Raw genomic sequence first — 21,900 nt, 5'->3', positions numbered from 1 at the left:
TGAGATCCATAATTGCAACATTAGTAGTCATTAACCCACTCTAAGACACCTATTGGATTGACTAAATTTAAGAGAATAACAATAATATGTATTGATAAGGTTATGAAGCAACTAGAACTCATATAATGTTCATGGATCAGAAGACTAATAATGTTATCCACTCATATAATGTTGTGGGAAAGGAAAATAGTAAAACTATTTTGGAAAACAGTTTAGTAGTTTCTTAAAAAGTTAAACATTCACATTCCTTATGACCCAGGTATTTCACTTCTAAGTTTTTTTTCCTCAAAACTAATGAAAGCATATGCCCACATAAAGACTTATACATAAATGTTCATGGCAGTTTTGTTATAGCCCAAACCTGGAAAAAACTAAAATGTCCACTAACACGTGAATGGGTAAACAATTTGTGGCACATCTATACTATGAAATACTAGTGAACAATAAAAAAGAAATGCTCTATTGATGCACTCAACAAAGTGGATAAATCTCAAAAGAATTTTGCTTAATGGAAGAAGTCACACAAAAAAGAGTACAGGTTATATGATTCCATATATATATGGATATATATATCTCCATATACAATTATATACAATTGCATATACAATTGTATATATATATATAAAATTATACATATACAATTACAATTGTATATATATACAATTATATATATACATATACAATACATACATATACATACAATACATATACAGATATATATACATTTACAATTATATATATATAATTATAGAAATGCAAACTTAAACATAGTGATATAAAGAAGACGAGTGGTTGCCTGGAGGGTTGTTTTTCGTGGTGAAAGGAGGGACTGATTACAAAGGAGACATGAGAAAACTTTTGGGGTGATGGAATGGCTCATTATTTTGATTGTGGTGATGGATTTACAGGAGTATATATGTATTGAAATTTATTAAATGGTACACTTTAAATATGTGCAATTTATTATATATCAATTATAGGTCAATAAAGTGGGAAAAATTAAGAAGTAAAGGACCTACGGGCTGGGTACTATTTTAAAGTTCTAAACTTTTATTTCTTCTGTTGGCTTCTGTGAGATAAGTCTGGTTACCTTAAAAAAATTCACCTAGGTCTCGTCCTCCAAATTAATTTTGGCCAGCATAAGAGAAATGTCTGGAGTTTTAGGACATTTCCAAATAGTAATAAACCACAGGTTAATCTGTGATGGGAAAAGAGAACCAGAGAACCTCCGGATTTAAGGGATGAAAAGGGGTGGGCTGGGTGATGAGGAAAGGAAACCAAGACTGAAACGCAGGAAGGATCTTGACAGTGGGGAGAGAGGCAAGACTACGCCTACACATCCTCGCGGGCAACTGTACAGATTCTCCGGGCAGGTGGCTCCAAGTGGATTAAAATGTTACAACGTATGGCTGGTTCTGAACCATGAAAACAGTTCCTTTCTGAGTTAGTCCTGCCAGCTGGAAACTCCGTGCTTGGCGCGTTGAGAAGGCGGCCACCATCCGACGCTCCCCGCTTCTTTACCTAAAGCCGCGTCCAGCTCTCCGTCGCCCCCTGGTGGCGAGCTCTCGGGGACCCGTAGGCGCACGGGTGAGGCCGGAGGGAAGGTGCAGCCAATGAGGTCATGGCAATGGAGGGGAGCCTCGGGTACCTCCCCAGGCTGTGTCCGCTTCGGCATTCTGGCACCAGCATGGCTGCCCCAGAATCCAGTTTCCCAAATGCGGCGCTTACTTCGGCTCCTCTGTGCTAGCGTCCGTCCAGTGTCATTCGGGTCTTACTGGGTGGGAGTCGGGGTGAGGGAGCTGCATTAGATAGTAGTGACCTCCAGGTTTCAGGGCAGAACTTTTCATGCATTTGGGAACGAGGGGCCGCAGCAAGGCCCTGGCTATAAGGACTGTCCCTATTAGACCCCCATGTTCCGAGGAATTGAGGGAAGAGGGAAACCAGATGGCCCCCTTAAATCCCAAATAGTTTTTCTCCCCACATTAGAGTCCACCCTGTTCCCGCCTTGTCCCAGATATTGATATGTCACTTTAGCACCGCGTACAGAACGTTGGAGATCGTCCTTCTGCCCCATTGTCCTCAACCCTCAAGGGGCCGAGGGTGGGCAGTTCAGAAGCTCGGACCTGTTCTTCGGCCCGAGGGCAAGGACCTCCATGGGTTTCGAGGGTGCGGTGAGGACCAGCGCGGGGTGGGGAGGGGTGGACCTACGGTGGGGGGTGGTTAGGAGCGGGCAGAGGCGCCCACACCTCCAGCTTCCAGCTCAGGCAGGCGAACTGCGTGACATTCCCGTCCACACCTGATTGACAGGAGGAGGGAGTCGCGGCCCAGGAGGCGGGAGTGGGTGTGTAGAGGCGGAGACAACCCCAGCCGCACGCCCAGCCGGCCGGGGCTTGCGCTCCTAGACGGTTGAGGTCTGGGTCTCTTGCCCCCCGCCCCCCCTCGCCGGGTGGCCCGCTGGCTGCTCAGAGCCTGACACCCAGAGCGTGGAAAGGATCACTGAGTGTCCCCTGCTGGGGCTGCTGCCTGCAGGGAGGGGGCAGGGAAGCCCGGAGCCCCGTGCGCCACTTCCCCGGCAGCCTCGGCCTGGGTCAGGACTGGCTCGCGGTTCCCTCGCGGCTCTGCGCGGGTCCGCCTCCCCCTCCCTCCCCCTTCCCGCGAGCTGCCTCCGCCCTCCTTCCTCTGCCTCCACCCTCAACCCCCATCCCCGGCTGTCGGGAGCTGGGCTCGGAGCCCTCAGTCTGCCCGAGCTCTGCATGTGGGCGCCGGACAAGTCCGCGGCGCCTCCACCCAAGATGGACAGCCGCTACACCAGCACTGCGGGCATCGGGGACTTGAACCAGCTGAGCGCGGCCATCCCGGCCACGCGGGTGGAGGTGTCGGTGTCTTGCAGGTGAGGAGGCTAGCCCTTCCCCTCCCTCCTCCTGCTCACCGGTTTGCCGGGTGGGTAGCGCTTGCGAAGCGCTCGGGGCACCCCGAGGCTTTGCTGGGGTGAGAAGTTGCGCGACGAGTGGGAAGCACCCCAGCTGTGGGTCCGAGTCACCCCCGGCTCCAGTGACACGGAGCGGAGAGCGGGAACGAGAAGCGAGTGGTGGGCTACGGAACTGAGACTTTTCGTTTTCTTTCTGGGAAATGCTGTAAAAGTTGGCTGGGCTGTGACTCAGCGGCGGGAACGCCGGCCGCCGCCCACTTTGCAAGCCCTTTTTACGTCCCAGACCCGAGCTGTTGGGTTGGGTGATGACGGGAGTCGAAGGGGGACAGCATTGCCAAAAGCACTTGCGACCGCTGCGCGCGGTGGCCCGGGACTCCCTCCGCTAGGCGTGTGCGAACCTGCTAGTGCCACAGTTGGCACCAAACCCGGCAGCTGCCTCCCCACCCACTTCCTGGAGCCATCCAGCTTGCTTCCCCCCACCCTTCCGGGCTTCTTGCCTCGTGCCTGTTAGGTAGAGATTTGGGCTCCAGCCGTTTGCAGACGAATCTGTGCCGTACCTGAAATCTGGGAAGTCACGACTTTCTGCCTGCAAGCAGACACAGTTTTGAGTGCTTCTAACAACTGACACTCTGCCCAAGGACTGTAAATTTCAACTCCTTGCCTGAGTTGCTTGGGTCAGTTTTCCTGTAAACAAAGCAGCATTAATTGCTGTTTCGCAGAAGATTTTGAGAAGGAGATAGGCGGACTATATTACTAAGTTGATAATGGCACCAGGAGAGGGAGAATTTGCATAATATTGACTCTGGAGCCCACTTTCTTGTTTGCATACTTGGGTCTCTCTCAGTGGAAAACTCTCTTCCCTTTTGCCCACTTTGGCCTCAGGATTGTTTTCAGTGCTTCAAATTCCCCGCCCCCCTCCAATTCTTTTCCTTAGCAAAACTTGCCTTGAAGGAATGTAACAAACAAGGGGAATCTTGGATGTAAATAAACCCGGAAACTTAAAATGCTGTCACCCCAGTCGTACTTTATTTTGCATTTTCACGAGACTAAGTCTAAAGCCCAAGGGATGGATTTTCTTTTTTGTGGAAATTCAAGCACCTACAACCCTAATTGAGGTGTTAATTAGGGGCGAGGCTTTCGGCTATCCCTGAAACTACATCCCGTGATTGCTTGCTTCCTCTTAAGGCTGACCTCGCAACTGTGGAGATACTAATGCTGATAGTGATAGCTAAGGTGGGGCTCTTGCCTTATTATGTTTATTGCTTTAAGGGTTGCCTGAGATTTCTTCCTGTCAACTGAACAGGTGAAACTCTTTCAGGCATTAATATGGAAACTCTTTTCAGGCATTAATTTCTAGTCCTTTTTCTTTTCCCTGAAGCTGGCATTGGATGCTCGAGGGAAGTCATTAGTATATACACATCATACATAGCCAAAAGTCCTACAATAAGAGTGTTTTCTAGAGTTCTCTGCTGAACATCCTGCAAAGCCTGAATGACATGTGGGCTGTATCTGGCATGAATATAAAAATGTTATAAATTAAATCTGAGTTTCCCAAAAGCTCTTTAGGACTGATGGGGAAATTGTACCTTCACTGATCCTTCTACCAGTGGGATCCACATTTAACCACTCTTTTTGTGTGTGTGTTGGGTGTGCCTGGAATCTTGTAATTAATTGGCTTTAACCCAGTTTGTTTAAGCTTGATACCTCAGACCCTGGACATCCTTGTTCCAGCCTTTTTTCCATATCATTGATTTGGTGTCTTGTCTTGTTTTTTGTTTTTAAGTTATCAAAAGCAAAAAAAAAAAGAAAAAAAGTCCTGAAATAGAACCCAAGTACTTACAGTACTTACGTTGTTGAGAATTGAATCTTGTAAACATAAATGGTGTCCTCTGGGCTTTGGCATAAGAGACCTGGTTACGGATTCTGGCTTTGTGTCTCAATCATGTTACTTTGGAGTTCTTAATCTGAGCACCTTCATCTCTAAAATAAGGATAATTGTGGTATTTATCTTATATAGAATGTTATCAGAGCTTCATAAGATGATGTCTGAAAAGTGCTCACACAATTTGTGACACAAAAGGAAGTGTTAAAACAACATTAACTATTTTGAAATTGGAAATAGTACTTACTGAATAAATGTTTTCTATATGCTTCAGTATGGAATTCTGTAAATATTCCTCTTTTGTTCTGCAGTCAATTAGTAAAGAAGACAGGGATAGAGGCAGTCTTGGGATACCTGCTCTCTCTTTCTCTTTCTTCTTTGATGAAAGTATAAAGAGCGTATATTCTAGGATGTTTGGGGGGAATTTCACTTAGCAACAAGGCTCAACTGGAGGTCTCTCAGTCTTACTCTGGGCGAGCAGAGTAGGGAATTCCCTTGCTTTCTATGTTAGAGACCTCTGATGATTTGCTGACACTCCGAAAGCAACTCAGGAATAAAATCCTTTTTAATAACCTCCTTTCATTGTCCCCAGTCGAAGGCCTTTAAAAAAATCTTTATGACATTTTCATCTTCATTTTGGGGGAGGTGAGAAAATTAACAATTGAAGCTTGAAACTAAATATAATTCACGGAAATCAATTAGTCTATTCCCTCACCAACTGTTTAATGTCTTTTGTATGTCGAGAATTATGCTCTGCTCCAGGAGAAATGTAAGAGAAGTTCTCTGAAAATGTAAAGTCTGGTTGGGAGAGAAGTATTACATAATATGTGATGACGTCAGACTAAATCCAAAGATGTGGTTCGTGCACAGAGAGGGAAGAGACCATAGTGGAGTGGAGTGCTTGGAACATATTACAAAGAGAAGATGGGGCTTGAGGGGAGACGAGAAGGATGGGCAAGGCTTGCATTAGAGAAGGGACGGTAGTATAGCGTGGAGGTTTTGGGATGGTTACAAACTTGGTGTGTAACGTGATGAGTGCTCTTTTCTAGCTGTGTTTATGTAGAGACAAGCTCCTACCCTATGACTTCCCTTCTATCCACTGTTTAGTTCTCCCAGCATTCATTTTTCTCATTATGTTAATTCATAGATTTTTTTTTAAGTTAATTGGGTTACCTAATTAAAATGTCTGTAGCTGAAATGATATAACCTTACACACATAAAATAACATTTACAACATTCCCATTGTATTCTGAAAACAAACCAGTGGGAAAAATAATATGCAGTAATCACCTGTTTCCCTGGGCCTTTGGTTTAGTGAACTGTTTCCAACACATAATTTTGGTCATTTTCTCTGAGAAGTTAGCTTATCAATGAAAAAAAAAAAAAAAAAAACCAGGGAGAACATTCTGTATTTCTAGACTTTGTGGGTTAGCCATCACATGTAAATTCTTTCACAGCAATAATTTTATAATGGTGATACAACCAATTTTAACTACTCAGGTTGAGGGAAGGATACAAAATGTGAGCCCCTACTTTGTGCTAGATATTCCGTGCGGTCCTATCTGACCTGGCCATGACTCTTTTGCCTAATCTACCACCACTTCTCACATGAACACTGTGACTGAATATAGTCCAACCAACGTGTGTTTACCATATGCTAGAACTGGTGACAGATAAATGTGGCTGCAATACACGAATAAGTGGTACAGTCCCATTGCACGTGCCGTTTTGCCAGTGAACCGACTTCCTCTTTGCCTCTGGGGCTATGCTGAATGCCACTCTCTCTGCCTTGAATAGCCCTTCCTCCCTTCTTCCCCCTTGTCTTTTTGATTAGCTTGTGCTCTTTTCTTCAAGACTCAGGTCAAACATCCCTCTCACGATTCCTCTCCCCAACTGGGTTTTGCTGTTTTCCCAAAGCAGCTGGTATGTACTAGTATCATAGTTGTGTTGTTAATTCTTGGTCTCTGCATTCACCTTGAGGACAAGTTTTGTTTCTTGAATAATCCATGTATCGTGAGTCTGGCACAGAATATGTAGTCCATCAATGTTGGATGCTGTCATTCTCTGAATAAATCAGCTGGCATGGAGAGGGCTGTGTGCCTGTTAAAATACAGATTTCTAGGTACCCACACCAGATCTACTGAATCAAAATCTCTGGGACTAGGGCCCAGGAATGTGGGCTTTTAACAAGTTTACCATGTGCTGCTGATACACATTAAAATGTTTACCTGTTTGATGAGGAAATGACTATGACTGTAGTCATTTTATACGGATTAGCAATCCCTGCCCTACACAGGTGCGAGGAGATAACTTTTCAGGGGTGTGCTGGACCAGACTTAAATGGGATTGAGACAGGAAGTTGTCCGCCAGTTGTTAAATATAGTGGTTATTAAAAATTAAATTATATAAACCTAAAATTAATGCATTATATTTTAAAATAAAGGCATAGTCAAAAGTTGTCACTTCCTAATTGTTTTACTACAGTTCACTGTTTTCTCTACTCTTTCATGACATCTATGCTCTTTTTAATCCGCGTGGTGAAAATATTATGCAATCTTGTGCTACTGCTCATCTCTTCAGTCCTGTACAGTGACGTCCTATTGGTAGACTGAAGTTGGCCATGGCGAATATTTACACCATGGAAACTGGCAAATACTGAAAGTCAAGATCAGGGCTTGATTTATGATTTTGTTGTTGTCTGCACTTAAGACCTTCTGTGGGAATCAATTGGCCTTATGGAATTTAAGTAAAAATATTATTATTATTATTATTGTTTAGAAGTTGTGTGCTCAGCTACACATACTATATGTCGGTAAGTTTATAACAAATTATATAAATACACACATGCATACACACATTTATGTATCTAGTTTTTTGTTTTTTGTTTTTTTTGGAGAGCCCATTGTTAAAAACATGTGTTACTTACATACACCTCACTGTTCAGAGGCCTTTTGTAAAAGATTATACAAAGGAAAAAGTTTGTTGCTGTTGGACTGTCGCTATTAGAAATGACACATTAGAAATGACAGTGTCCGGTTCAGCACTTTTGTGTCTTGCTTCTCTGCTTAGAATAAGTGGGGGCCGTGTGGTTTCAGAATCCATGAGAGGCTGTGACAGTTTGCAAGCGTATTGTGAACAAGAAGATAATTGAAATTCTGTATGCTCTTTGCTTTCTTCACTTTTTCATGTGTTTCTTTCCGCTTCTTCCTTATTCTCTTACTTTGAAGACTTTGTTTTTCTGTTTCTCCATCCACTGGTAGCATATACTTTGCAAGTTTACATGTTACAGTTCCAGTTCCAGACCACCTGGGAAAGCAAATTCGTATTGCAAGAGAGAGAATCTGCTTGGTCCAGCGGGGATTGGCCCAGTTTGGTTGAAGTAGGTGCATTCGCTGTTCTTATTATCTATGGCAAAAGAGGAAAGAGTTCAAACACAGCAATTAGGGTTTATACCCCAGTCCCTGTTGGTTTATCTTTTAGACATATTCTACCCTTTTCAAAAAAGACAAGAAGTTTGAAGTTAATTGTTAACTGATAATGTTACTATATGCTAGGGGAAGTAGAACGCCTGTTATGCTGTTAATAACAGGTAAACTGAGGGCCAAGTGTGGTATGGGCATAGCATCCTATTCTTCTGGCTCTGTAGTTCCTGAAGTCCTGTGGTTCAAAATTGTAGTGACCCCATGATGCTTTTTTCAGCCCTATTTGGGTTTGGCTTCGCCCCAGAGTTTCAGGAATATTTGTACTGGGGCATTTGTACTGTGATCTTAAAGTCTCAATGTGCAAGGTGTCCAGGTATATCTTAGCAGACAAAAGCCTTACTCATGCGGTTGTTCCACCAATGTTTTGGTCTGCCCTTTGTATTTTTTAATATTTGGGGCCTGTGATGTTCTAAAACCGCCCTGGGATGTGGAGAATGTGAGTCTGGACGCAATTCACAAAGCAGAGCCCCAAGGAAAAGGGTGTAAACGTCTGTGCTCTTTTACATACCTTTTTGTGGCAGAACAGGCAGAAGCCTCCCTACTTGTTTCACTCAAGACAGGGAAGAAAAACAATCCCTCTCAAAGGGGTTTTATGCAGTTGTTAGCCTGTTTTATAATAATAACATTTGCTTATTAGAGCCAGTTTTACTTAGCCTTGAAGAGCATGGGTGTGGAACTAGACCAGTTCTACCACTACTGGCTGTGAAACGTTGGAAAGTTACTTAATGACTCTGTTCCTTAATTTCCTCATCCGTAAAGTGGGGAGAATAATAGCCCCTATGACTGTATTTGGTTTGAGGGTTAAATAAGTTGTTGCATCTATGTGCTTTAAAATACTGCTTTTCATACTAGTTAAGTACTCAGAATTACAAATGGATATCCATACAAAATAAAAATCGCTCGTATTCCATCCAACTATGAACATTAAAATTGTTTTAATGTTTTATTTTTGAGAGAGAGAGAGAGAGAGAGAGGGAGAGAGAGAGAGAGAATGAGTGGGGGAGGGGCAGAGAGAGGAGACCCAAAATCTGAAGCAGGCTTCAGGCTCTGAGCTGTCACCATAGAGCCCAAAATGGGGCTAGAACTCGCAAACCGTGAGATCATGACCTGAGCTGAAGTCAGACGCTTAACCAACTGAGCCACCCAGGCGCCCCAAACTATGAACATTTAGTTCACTTCTTTCCCATTTATAACGCCATACTTACAGTCCCTCTCTTTCCCTTGAGTGTATGTGTGTGTGTGTATATGCTCACATTATATGATGGGATCATACTATATTCTACATAATTTATCTTCTGTATTTTTTGTATTATATCATGTATATATTGCTGTCATTCGTTTTTGAAAAAATAACCCTCTGTGTCTCTAGTCTATTTTATGCACACACTATTTATTTGACTTCTCTCTTATTTTCCAAAATTTATTTCAAAAAGTTACTATTCAGAATAATGCTAACGAGTATTCTTATTCACGAACACTTGACAGCAGTTACGTTTTTTTTTTTTCTTCTGAGGATAGTTTTCTAGGACTGAAGTTATTAGTAAGCTATCTTCTCAAGGGGATTTTAATAGCTTATTTTCATTATTCCCCCCTATTCCTCTTTAAATAAGCAGAGTCAAGTCTAAACTACTGGCTGCACCTTTCTAAATACTTTTATTCCCATGAGAAAGTTGCACTTAAAGATTAATGAGAATTTGGGGCAGCAGAGTATAGCAGCAAGAAAGTGGAATTAGGAGCCAGACAGATGTCTTTAAATCCCAGTTTTATCCCTTTTTGGAACGTTATTTTGGGTATCTTATTTCAACTTCCAGAATTTAATTTCCTAATCAGTAACATAGAAATGATTTAAAAACTAAATTTATAGTCTTCTTGGAGAGGTGAATGAAATACAGTCTACACAGTGGCCAGGATTGTGCCTGTCACAAGAAACGCACTTCGTAGTTGTTAGTCTTAGCTAAGTTTTTTATGAATACGTTACTAGGTGGCATACAAGCAACACAGAAGAGAGGACACCTGTATTTTGGACAAATTTATAATCAGTATGGGAAGTCATAGAAACGTGAAATGCAGTGTGAGGGAGGTACAGAGTAAAAGTGATCACAAGAGTGTGGATTTGGAAATGCATAGGAAGTTCCTACAGATTCTACCCAATGGCTCCCAACACCACACACCAACCCACACAGTGAGACACGTGGCCCCAGTGGGATTTGACAGATTGGAAGTAGTGTTTAACAACAAAGTTTTAGAGTGAAAGCATATTCTTGTATCCCACCAACAAAATCAGTGGGCTGACATTTAGACAACTCTTTCGTGTCTTACATGTGATAAAACGGATCCAACTAGATGATAATTCAGGCTGATGGCGGAGAAGGTTTTTATTGCCAATAATAAAGTGAGATATATTTAAAAGGTGCCTTGTCCCAAGGGCCAATGTTCACGGCCTGACTTACAATACCTTAGTGTTTTCAAATGTATTACAACCATCAATATTACTACCTCTTCAGCCAGAGACATTAGTTCTCGTGTATTCTTGTTCAAATTATGAGACCTTTTGTCAATTTTAGTCTATAAAGAATAAAACTCCAAACACTGAGGGAATTATCAGTTAACTTTGTGAAACACCGAAGAAGCAAAGTATCATTGATAGTCCCTGGGAAGCATTTCTATCTGTTAGACCGTACAACTATTCAATTATAAGCTAAAGTAATGAAGTCAAGAAACATGCTATATATTTTATTTAAAGTCAAAATGTATGCGAGACAGTGTAGAAAACACTTAACATATACTGATTCACTCAGTCCTCACAATTTCTATAAAACAGGCGATTTATGTCCTATTTTATAGGTGAGGAGATTGAGGTTCAAAGAAGGTTTAAATAATTTGGCCTAAGTCACACATCAAGGAGGTGGTGAGGTTGAGTTCCCAGTCCATATATGTCTGGTTCTTAGGTGTATGCTTCTGTCCATTAGACATACTCTGGCATTCTTCCATAAGTTACTCATTTTAGGCTTTAAGGGTGGGATTCTTTCCTATCAGTATTGATGTGTTGGGAACTAAAGAGAAAGGACAAAGCTGAGAGACACAATTATAGTAGATGATATCAATACCATCACAAAGGGGAGTACAGTTCCTCTGTGCCGTTTCTGTTCCCTGTTGGTGAGAGCTGTGGGTAGAAACAGTTCAGATGAGTGCCATAAACCTTAACAATTTGGTGTTTGACTTCCAAGTATCGATTCTTACCTTTTTCTGCTGCTGAGTTACCTAATGAAGCTGTGGGAAATTAAGTAATCAGAGGGCTTTTTAACTAGAAATCAGCAGGCAGGGTGAGATGAAAGTTAAATGCTGGACAAAGGTGATGGACCTGGTAAATGAAAAGTAGAGGGAAATTAATTGAATTGACTATGTGACATTCATACATACCATTGGAGTTGAGAACCGACTGCAAGCTCTGTCATTTCCATCCCCTGCTTTCTTAATAATGAAGTCACCACTTAACTTGCTTGCTTTTCAATAATAGATTCCAGGGTTTCCTTTCACGACAAATATGCTCTTCAGAATTCTGTATAAATAAAATAATTGTTTAGATATTGAAAATGTCAGCACAGTATTCTGACTAACTGCGTTGTGACGTAACTGTAAAAGTCAATATTTTCTACTTGGCTAATTAGTTGCTCTCTCTCTGCAAATAAATAAATATATATATATATGTATATATATATCCTTAATATATATATATACTCTGCAAATAAATAAATATATATATGTATATATATATCCTTAATATATATATATATGTTCTTAATATATAAAGAATATATATAAATATATATATTAAGGATATATATATATATATGTATATATATATATATATATTTAGAATACCTCAATTGTCAAGAGAGTGCAGAGAACCAGATATGGTTATAATTGTCATACCTGATTGAAACTAACACGTTTCTCAGCCTTAGTTAGTATATTAGTGGTTTTAGAGTCATTTTGAGAAATTTGCTTCTCAGTGCCCACAGAACTTTATATTTTGTGTCATCTCTGTGTATGATGTTGTGGGCATTCTTAAAAATCTTTTTTTTATCTAAATGTCCTCCTGTAAAGGGAATATCACATTATTTGTGGCTTTCTAGGTAATTGAAAGCTCAATCATTCTTCTTTAATGTCTTCAATAGGTTTTCATGTTTCCCAGCCATAAAGCAAAGAATGAGAGAGAGTTTGGACAGAGCTTATTACCTTGATATCTCAACGTTCAAATTAATTGTGGAAGCAGAAACACTACAAAGCTGATTGCAATTGATTTTATGTTAGAGGTTTCATCCAAAGCCTCTTTGTAGGCATTGGGAAAAGGAGGCATAATCAATATTAAGTGGGTAGTGAATGTTTCTCCTAATTGGTAATTTGAATTGGTGAATTTAAAAAATGTTTTTGGAGAGAAGTTTGCAGTATACTAGCTGAAAGATGATTGATTTTCAACCTAAGATATGTCTCACAGTTTAAATTAAATGGTTTTAATTTCTTTGTTTCACTGACGTCATTTTGTCATTTGAATGTCATTTATGTGACTTCTTCTTTCCTTGTGGAATATGTCAGTGAAGTCTGGGAAATCCCCGGGCTTACGTTGTGTTTCTGATACTGCCTCTGTGACCTTTGGCAATGCCACCAGTACTCTGAGAAAGCATCATTTCCTAGGATGGTTGAATCCCTGGTTTAGACACCTGGGATGTCACTCAAAGCTTGATAAGTCAATGGCACTGGAAGTGAGACCTTGAAATACAATGTAAATGTTCTTTGATTTGAGGAAATCTTATGATTGGCAATGCCATTTGAAAACCTAGGCCCTAATTCCAGTGTCTGAGTTTTTAAAGGGATATTAAGGTAGACTCTCTCTAATGCCAACCGCTTCCCACTTCAAAGTCCTCATTTCACTTAATATTCTCCCGAAGGGATGTCAAATTCTACTGTTGCTGTTCCAGGGATCTATAGCTAGCTTTCTTCATCCTGAAAATGAACAATGTTTGATATTAATAGATGTCTGTGCCTTTCTTTCAATTTACTTTTGTGATATGTTACCCCTGCGCACCCCCCCTGCCCCCACCTCTTGGCAAAGATAGAGCTTTGAGTGGAGATGGCAAATTGCTTCAATTTTGTGTTTACCAATCAGTTGTTCCTAAGCGCTGGCTGCCTGAAGTAGCACCTGGAAAGATTCTTAGGGAACATCTGGGTTTTGTGGGAAAGCATACTGTCTACATTTGATTTTGACTTTTGAAATAAAGTAAACCAATACCAACATGTATACTATTACTTTTCTATTGTTATAACCTTTAACCTACTTACAGTGTCTGCTCAGTCACAACTTTCTATTCGGCTCGGCTCTCCAAAATGTTTATTGCTTCCCTTTCCATTCCTGCTGCCAGCCTTTTTGTTCAGGAAGTTGTATTTTCCCCCAAGAATGTTAAAATATTCTCTGAACTACTCTCTGTGACTCCAGAATTCATGTTTTTGGTCTATTCTTCACCTGTTATGTAGTTAGCTTCCCAAACAAAGGTTGAATTATGTGGTTTTCCTTGTGCAGAAACTTTCAGTCTTTCTCCTTTGCTTACAAAATAGAATCCAAGCACCTTAACGTGGTGTTCACAGTCTTCCCTCATCCTGGACAGACATCCCCTGCCAGTCACATCTCAGACATGGACTCTAGCCAAAGTGGAGTACTTGCCGATCTCCATGTCTCTTGTGTATGCTCTTGCTTCTCACCATTGTTGGTACTTTCCTTCAGGCTGAAAAGCCTTCCACCACGCCCCCCTCCCACACCCCCCCAATTTCTGTACCTATCCTTGATTGTCAGGGTATACATTGGAGATATTGTGGGTTTGGTTCTAGACCGCCACAGTAACGGGAATATTGCGTTAAAATGAGTCAAATAAATTTTTTGGTTTCTCAGTGCATGTGAAAGTTATGTTTATACTATACTGCAGTCTGTTAAGCATGCAGTAGCACTGTGTATAACAAAACGTGCATTCTTTAATAAAAAACCCTTTATTGCTAACAAATGCTGACCATCCTCTGAGCTTTCTGCAAGCCATCACTTTGCTGGTGGAGGTTCTTGCCTCGATGTTGATGCTGCTGATTGATCATGGTGGCGGTTGCTGAAGATTGGGATGTCTGTGGCAAGTTCTTAAAATAAGAGAACAACAAAGTTTGCTGCATTGATTGACTTTTCCTTCCATGAAAGATTTCTCTGTAGCATGTGATGCTGTTTGAGAACATTTTATCCACAGAACTTCTTTCAAAATGGGAGTCAGTTTTCTCAAACCATGCCACTTCTTATCAATTAAATTTATGTAATATTCTAAATCCTTTGTTATTTTAAGAATCTTCACAGTATCTTTACTAGAAGTGGATGCCATCTCAAGAAACCACTTTCCAGGCTCCTGGGTGGCTCAGTCGGTTAAGCGTCCAACCCTTGATTTTGGTTCAGGCCATGATCTCACAGTCGTGAGATCGAGCCTCACGTGGGGCTCCATGCTGAGTGGAGTCTCCTTGGTATTCTCTCTCCCTTTTTTTCTGCCCCTCTCCCCCTCTCAAAAAACAAACAAACAACAACAACAAAAAAAACGACTTTCTTTGCTCATCCATAACAAGCAATAACAAGCACCCTCTTCCATTCAAATTTTATCAGGAGGTTGCTGCAATTCAGTCACATCTTCAGGCTCCACTTCTAATTCTAGTCACTATTTCCACCACCTCTGCAGTTATCTCCTCACTGAAGTCTTGAACCCCTGAAACTCATCCGTGAGATTTGGAATCAACTTCTTCCAAACTCTTGTTAATGTTAATATTTAACCTCTTCTTATGAATCACAAATGTTCTTAATGTTGTCTAGAATGGTGAATGCTTTCCAGAAGGCGTTCAATTTTCTTTGCCCAGATCCATCAGAAGAATCACTGACTGTGGCAGCTTTGGCCTTATGAAAGGTATTTCTTAAATAATAATTCTTGAAAGTCAATATCACTCTTTGATCCTTGGGCTGCAGAATGAATGTTGTTAGTGGGCATAAGAACAACGTTAATCTCACTGTGCACCTTCATCAGAGCTCTTGCATGGTCAGGCGCATTGTCAATAACCAGTATTTTGAAAGAAATCTTTTTTTTTTTTTTTTTCCTCAGTAATAGTTCTCAATAGGGGGCTTAAAAGATTCAGTGAACCATGTTCTAAATAGATGTACAGCCATCCAGGCTTTGTTGTTCCTTAAATGGAGAACAGGCAGAGTAGATTTAGCATAATTCTTAAGGGCCCTAGGATTTTGGGAATGATCCATAAGCGCTGGCTTCAACTTCAAGTCACGAGCTGCATCAGCCCCTTGTTAGGGGGTCAGCCTGAGGAGAAGGTATTGGCTTCTCTTCTCTACCTATGAAATCGCATCTTCTTCTACTAGAAGGCTGTGTCATCTACACTGAAAATCTGTTGTGTAGTGTAACCACCTTCATTAATGATCTTAGCTAGAGTTTCTGGATAACTCGCTGCAGCTTCTCCATAAGCAACTGCTGCTTCGTCTTGCATTTTTATGTTATGGAGACAGCTTCTTTCCTTAAGCTTCATGAGCCAACCTCTGCCAGCTTCCAACTTTTCTCCTGCAGCTTCCTCACCTCTCTCAGCCATCACAAAACTGAAGAGAGTTTGCGCCTTGTTCTGGATTAGGCTTTGGCTTAAGGGAACGTTGAATGTTGTGGCCAGTTTGATATTCTATACGGACCTCTCAAGCTTTCTCCATATCAGCAACATAGCTTTCATGCTTTCTTATCGTTTGTATGTCCACTGGAGTAGCACTTTTAATTTCCTTCAAGAACTTTTTCTTTGCATTCACAACTTGGCTAACTGGCTCCAGAGGCTTGGCTTTTGGCCTCTCTTGGCTTTCGACATGCCTTCCTGACTAAGCTTCATCATTTCTAGCTTTTGATTTAAAGCGAGAGGGGCGCCTGGGTGGCTCAGTTTGTTAAGCCTCCGACTCCTGATTTTGGCTCAGGTCATGATCTTACGGTTCATGAGTTTGAGCCCTGTGTCGGGCTGTGTGTTGACAGTATAGCCCCTGCTTGGGATTCTCTCTCTCCCCCTCTCTCTGCCTCTCTCCTGCTCCCAATCTCTCTCTCTAAATAAATGAATAAACTTAAAAATAAAGTGAGAGATGTACGACTCTTTCTCTCACCTGAATAATAATTTCGTTATTGTTGAGTCTCAGGGAATAGAGTAGCCTGAGAAGGAGAGAGATGGGGGAACATTAGGTCAGTAGAGTGGTCAGAGCACACACAACAGTTACGATTAAGTTTGCTGTCTTCTATGTTATATGAGTGTGGTACATGGTGCCATAAACAATTAGGTGTTACAATAGTAACGTCAAAGACCACTGATTCACAGATCACCATAACAAACAATGCAAAAGCTTGCAATATTAGGAGAATTACCAAAATGTGGACACAAAGTGAGCAAAAATGCTCCTGGGAAAATAGCACCGAGTGACTTGCTCGACATGGGTAGCCGCAAGCTTCAGTCTGTAAAACAAAAAAAAAAACAAAAAAAAAACAAAAAAAACAACAACAACAAAAAACCCCACCACAGTTATCTGTGAAACACAATAAAGGAAATCAAAATAAAGTGAGGTATGCCTGTATACCATAAAATAGATTCCCAAAGTGGAATTAATAATTTCTTCCTTGGAGTTCCTACACTACATTTCTTGTGGTTTTCTTTTATTCTGACATAATTATTTAGGTTTTTCGCATGTTTGTCTCTATCAGCTTCAAGAGTGCAATATTTTCTTACCATTGATTTTCACAAAACCTGTGTGCTTTGCACATGGAAGGAGTTTAATAAACATTTGCTGCCTTATGGACAGATTGGAAGAATAATTCTGGACACATGAATTTACACATGTGTAAAGACATGAATTTGTGTATATCTGTACTTTAAAAATATTGGTTTGTATATATAATAAAAGCATAAAAATGACTCGTTTTACTAGTATAATTTGATAAAAACATACAATGAATCAAACTTAGTTTATCTAAAACATTCCATAAAGTTTTATTTGTGAACAATTGAAAGACAAATAAATAATTTTACATGAACTTACTTTGCCTCCAAGTAACAAAACTAGTTTTAGAAGTGGACACTTAGTACTTTCTGAATACTGACAGGTGATTTGCTTCTTTAATCTGGGATGAATAATATGTGAAAAAGAAAAATGATAGAATTTGTATGTATGGGGATATCATATATAATATACCCAAATAAGAACATAAATGAGCAAATCTTTGACCCAAAGAAGATTTTGTCTTGGGGAGAGCTGTTTCTAATAAATAACTTGGTGAGCTGATAAGGTGCATCGACATGATGGTTTCACTTAGGTATAATCTTGGGGAAGGAGATCTGTTTGGTGGCCTGGCCTCTTCGAGAAGCAACGGGTTTCTTATCTAACGGATTTTCTGTCAGTCCCTGTGTTTTTGTTCCACCAATTTTAATTTTGTGCCATGAAGTGGTAAAACAAAATTTCAGAAAAGTCTAAATTCAACTAAAAAAAAGTATTAAGAAGGGGATGATGGAAGAGGAAACAATGCTTTCTATAGAAAAAGGAAAAAAAAAACCCCTCACAGAACTTCTTCTCATGTGCACGAGTAAAAAATGAATATATTACTTAAGTCATTATCCATAAACCACATTGTTTCCTGCACTTGTTTGGTTGTAAAGTTTTGTTGGATAGGCTAAATGGTTTACAAAGTGCTTGTGACACAGCTGAAGTATCTAAGCGCTCAATTGATTGTATTTTGCCTAAAATGTTATATCCTGCCTGATTACAAATCAAATCGTTCCAGAGACACTGACCTCAATAGTGGTTCTTACTAGGAAAACAGAAACAAAAACAAAAAACAAAATTATGAAAGGGTTTTGTTTCGGTGAGGGCCATAAATGGATGAATTAGTTTAATACACGATGATATGATGATGATGATTGGTGAATATTTTCCAGTACACATATAAAAAGCTGTGATTTAAAAAAATGAAATTATTGGGTGGTTGTATCATTTTCATTTTGGGGGAATGATTTACACCATCTGTTCTAAACTAGGGTTATCGTTATAAGAATTGATTCAGAGATTTTTCAGACTGTGTATGGGCACTCCTTAGAATTCCAGTTTGCCTCCCTGAAGGGAATGACTCCTCAACTCCATTTTCTCCATTCCCCCAAGTCCCATAGAATTTCTGTCAGTTGAGCCTCAAACCTTGATCTCCTGCCTCTTCTACTTCTACGTTAGCTCTTTAATGTGGCCGACTTCTCTGGTTCTGACTGGGCCCAGACCTATCTGACTCCTGCGGACACCATGGCAAACTGTTTCAACCCCACATCTTGTTCTGTCCCCTTGCCTCTTTCCTGCCATGAATCCTGCTCTTTGGGCTACTAGAGGCCTGTTCAGAAAGCACAAATACCATCATACTCTTACTCCCTTGTGTTATACCCTTTAATTGTCTATGTATTAAGGCCATGAGAACGTTACAAACCCTCACTTATCGATTCAGCCTCTTCTCTTTCTCCCTATGTCCCACCACCCTCTTCTTCCCCCACTGGGCTCTAAAAACTCTCTCCAAAACTCTAAGTCATTTCAGACCCCCTGTATTTCCTGAGGCAACTATGATGCTTAATCCTTGTTTTTGGTGGCAATAGTTCTGCCTCACTTTATTATCTCACTCGATAGACAGAATCTACTGATGGTTCAGGCATCACTCTCACTATGAAGACATTCCCTGATCCTTCAGATAGAAGGATCATTCCACATTCCACATTCTGCTGCACGTATTTGTTTACGAATCTGTCCTCTTAATAGAATATAAATAATCCAGGGTCAGGAGCCCATGTGTTCATATCACAGTCTCCAATGCCAAATCTTTTTTCTGTCATTTAGTAACTTAGTGTTTGTTGAATAAACATTTGAGAGTATCAGACAACTATTACATTATAAATTCCTATAGGACAGGAACTGTGTTTTCCCTTTGTATCCATTTAATATCTAGTAAAATGTTTTGCATATAGATAGTGTTTACTTATTTATTCAATGTATAGTTGACGAAAGGAAAGTAGAGCATCCCAGATGAATGGAACCATGACTGGAAGGCATTAGTACAGGAAAGAGAGTAACATCATTTGATTTGAAAAAAAAAAAAAATCAGTTGTATAAAGGCAGGAACAATGAGGCTTGGCTGAACAATTGCCTATATCTGTTTCACTATGTTATTTTTAGGATTTGTATAATATTATAGGCAGCATGGGTTCATAGTTGCTACTGAGCTTTATTTGTTTATATATTTATTTTTTGGACCTAGATGAGTATTTTTGAGTCAGGGGAGATTCCTTGTGTAATCATTAGTAACAAGTATAACAGATAGTATTAGAAAATTATTTTCCATCATCCTGTCTCACCTGGTCATTTATGTTTACAAACAAATTTCCTTTCCAGATTAATTCTGTTTAAAGTTTTTTTTTTTTGATGTTTATTTATTTTTGAGAGACAGAGAGAGAGTGAGAGAGAGAGAGAGAGAGAGAATGAGTTAGGGAGGGGCAGAGCGCGAGGGAGACACAGAATCCAAAGCAGGCTCTAGGCTCAGAGAGCAGCACAGAGCCCAACGTGGGGCTTGAACCCGCGAGATGTGAGATCATGACCTGAGGTGAAGTCCTGACCTGAGCTGCAGTGGGCACTTAACTGACTGAGCCACTCACGTGCCCCCTAATTCTTTCTATTTAAATTCTGTTGTTGATTCTCAGATTGCTCTTAAGGACATTTCAATTGTTCAATGATCAGTGATCCAAAGAAATTACAGAAGATGTTACTTAAAATCTGGAGGACCAAAACTCAGCCAATCTAGCCTTACCTTCATAGGCATATTATTTTTCTCATTGGCATAACTGTGCATTGATTAATAAATCTTAAAGAGAGCTGACTCAAGACAACCTTACATATAAAGATTCTTTTTGGAAATATTGAGCCTGGAGACACATTACTTCTTCCCCACATAGAAGCAATATGTTGCTCAACAGTAATAGATAAAGAAACAGTTAGAAAGCCTAGTCATGTGACCAATATATTTTTGAAATGGTGCACAGAAGGCAGCTACCTCTGAGCTGATGTTGACAGAGTAGTGTTAGCCTTCAGCTTTTTACTCGGTGGTGATTTGTGGACCTATCACGGTCACTAGCTCTTAGTGTTTGGACAAGTGATTGTCACCTGCAAATATGCTTTGTGCAATGACTCTGGGAGAAGTAATAAACCCTGGAAATTGTTTAAAATATGTGCAAGGTCATTGCCCACCTAGCTGTTAGCAAGTGAGCTGAAAGCAGTTCCTGCTTTTAGAGCAAGCAGCAGGAGAGATTGGGGAAAATGATGATACCTAGTCTCAAGTGTTGTAACATAATAAGGGAAGTGGTGTAATGTATTAAGGAGCAGAGCACAGGTATAGAGATGGAAATATCTGTATTGAAACTGCAGCTCCATATATTGCCAACTAAAATTAGGTAAATCTCTCTCAGCTTTGGTGTATAAGTGAGGATAAAAGTTCCTTCTTGTATAGTTGCTACAAGGATTGTATGATATAAAATCATTTAAGTGTATAGAAAGTTCCTGTCACTTAGCAAGGAACTCTTATTTTTATACTGGTATTCAACAGAAATAGTTGGAAAACAGTGGATCACCTCATGAAGGTGGCAAAGGTTCTCTAAAAAATCTATTGTTTTAGAAAAGTGCTACATGCTTGTATAAAAACCCATGTGCACATGCACACACACATAGACACACATACACAGACATATACACACAAAACCAAGCAGCACCGGAAAGAACAAAAAAGAATGTACAAATCACCCCAAATCCCGCCCAGTGATAGAGCATATCAACCTAGGCATCTCTTTGTGCCTTTTAAAAATTTAAACAGTATCTTTTTAATGAAAAAAAAGAGATTACTTTCTGAGAGAGAGAGAGAGAGAGTGAGCCGGGGAGGGGCAGAGTGAGAGGGAGACTGAGGGTGTGAAGTGGGCTCTGTGCTGGCAGCAGAGAGCCCAATGCGGGGCTTGAACCCAAAGAACCATGAGATCATGACCTGAGACCAAGTTGAGGCTTAACCGACTGAGCTAGCCAGGCATCCCTCTTTGTGCCTTTATTTAGATATATTTAAAGAATATATCCATTTATATCCATGTTATGATGACTTAGACAAGATGGTAGTCTGCTTTTTTTTTCTTGGATTTTCTACTCCGGATATAAATACCTGAACTTGATTTCCTTTCTACAAGCCTAGAAAGCAGGAACTCAGAGCACACGACTCCACATGAATGATCTCCACTGCCATCCCGATAAATCCCTTTCCACCGCCTCCACAGAACCCTCACTGCTATTGTTAAAATGCTCCTGTTGACATGCCACTGGAAAGTTTCAGGAGGCCTGGCATGTGGTCTGCTGTCTGCCGACCCTGGATTCCTGCTCATTGCCTCATGGTGTTGTTCTCTGCTGATTTGTCAGGGCTTTGTGGTTCAGTTCTTTCCACGGGTACTGCTACATTCCTAATTCT

General features: G+C 40.5%; 1 protein-coding gene across 2 annotated transcripts in view; it reads left to right on the top strand.

Moving 5' to 3' along the window:
- Positions 1–2,358: 2,358 nt before the first annotated feature.
- The window catches only part of CPNE8 (copine 8), a 236,797-nt gene continuing 217,255 nt past the window's right edge, over positions 2,359–21,900 (top strand). The window contains exon 1 of one of the 2 annotated variants that reach the window (XM_045467285.1): positions 2,359–2,890. In XM_045467285.1, the coding sequence (XP_045323241.1) occupies positions 2,754–2,890 (137 nt within the window). In that variant the 5' untranslated portion in view covers positions 2,359–2,753. The remainder of the gene's footprint in view (positions 2,891–21,900) is intronic. The other variant, XM_045467287.1, reaches the window with a different exon arrangement.

The sequence above is a fragment of the Leopardus geoffroyi genome, chromosome B4, assembly GCF_018350155.1.
Source record: "Leopardus geoffroyi isolate Oge1 chromosome B4, O.geoffroyi_Oge1_pat1.0, whole genome shotgun sequence".
NCBI lineage: Eukaryota > Metazoa > Chordata > Mammalia > Carnivora > Felidae > Leopardus > Leopardus geoffroyi.
The sequence above is the reverse complement of the archived record's forward strand: the minus strand, read 5'-3'. Positions and strand labels throughout refer to the sequence as shown.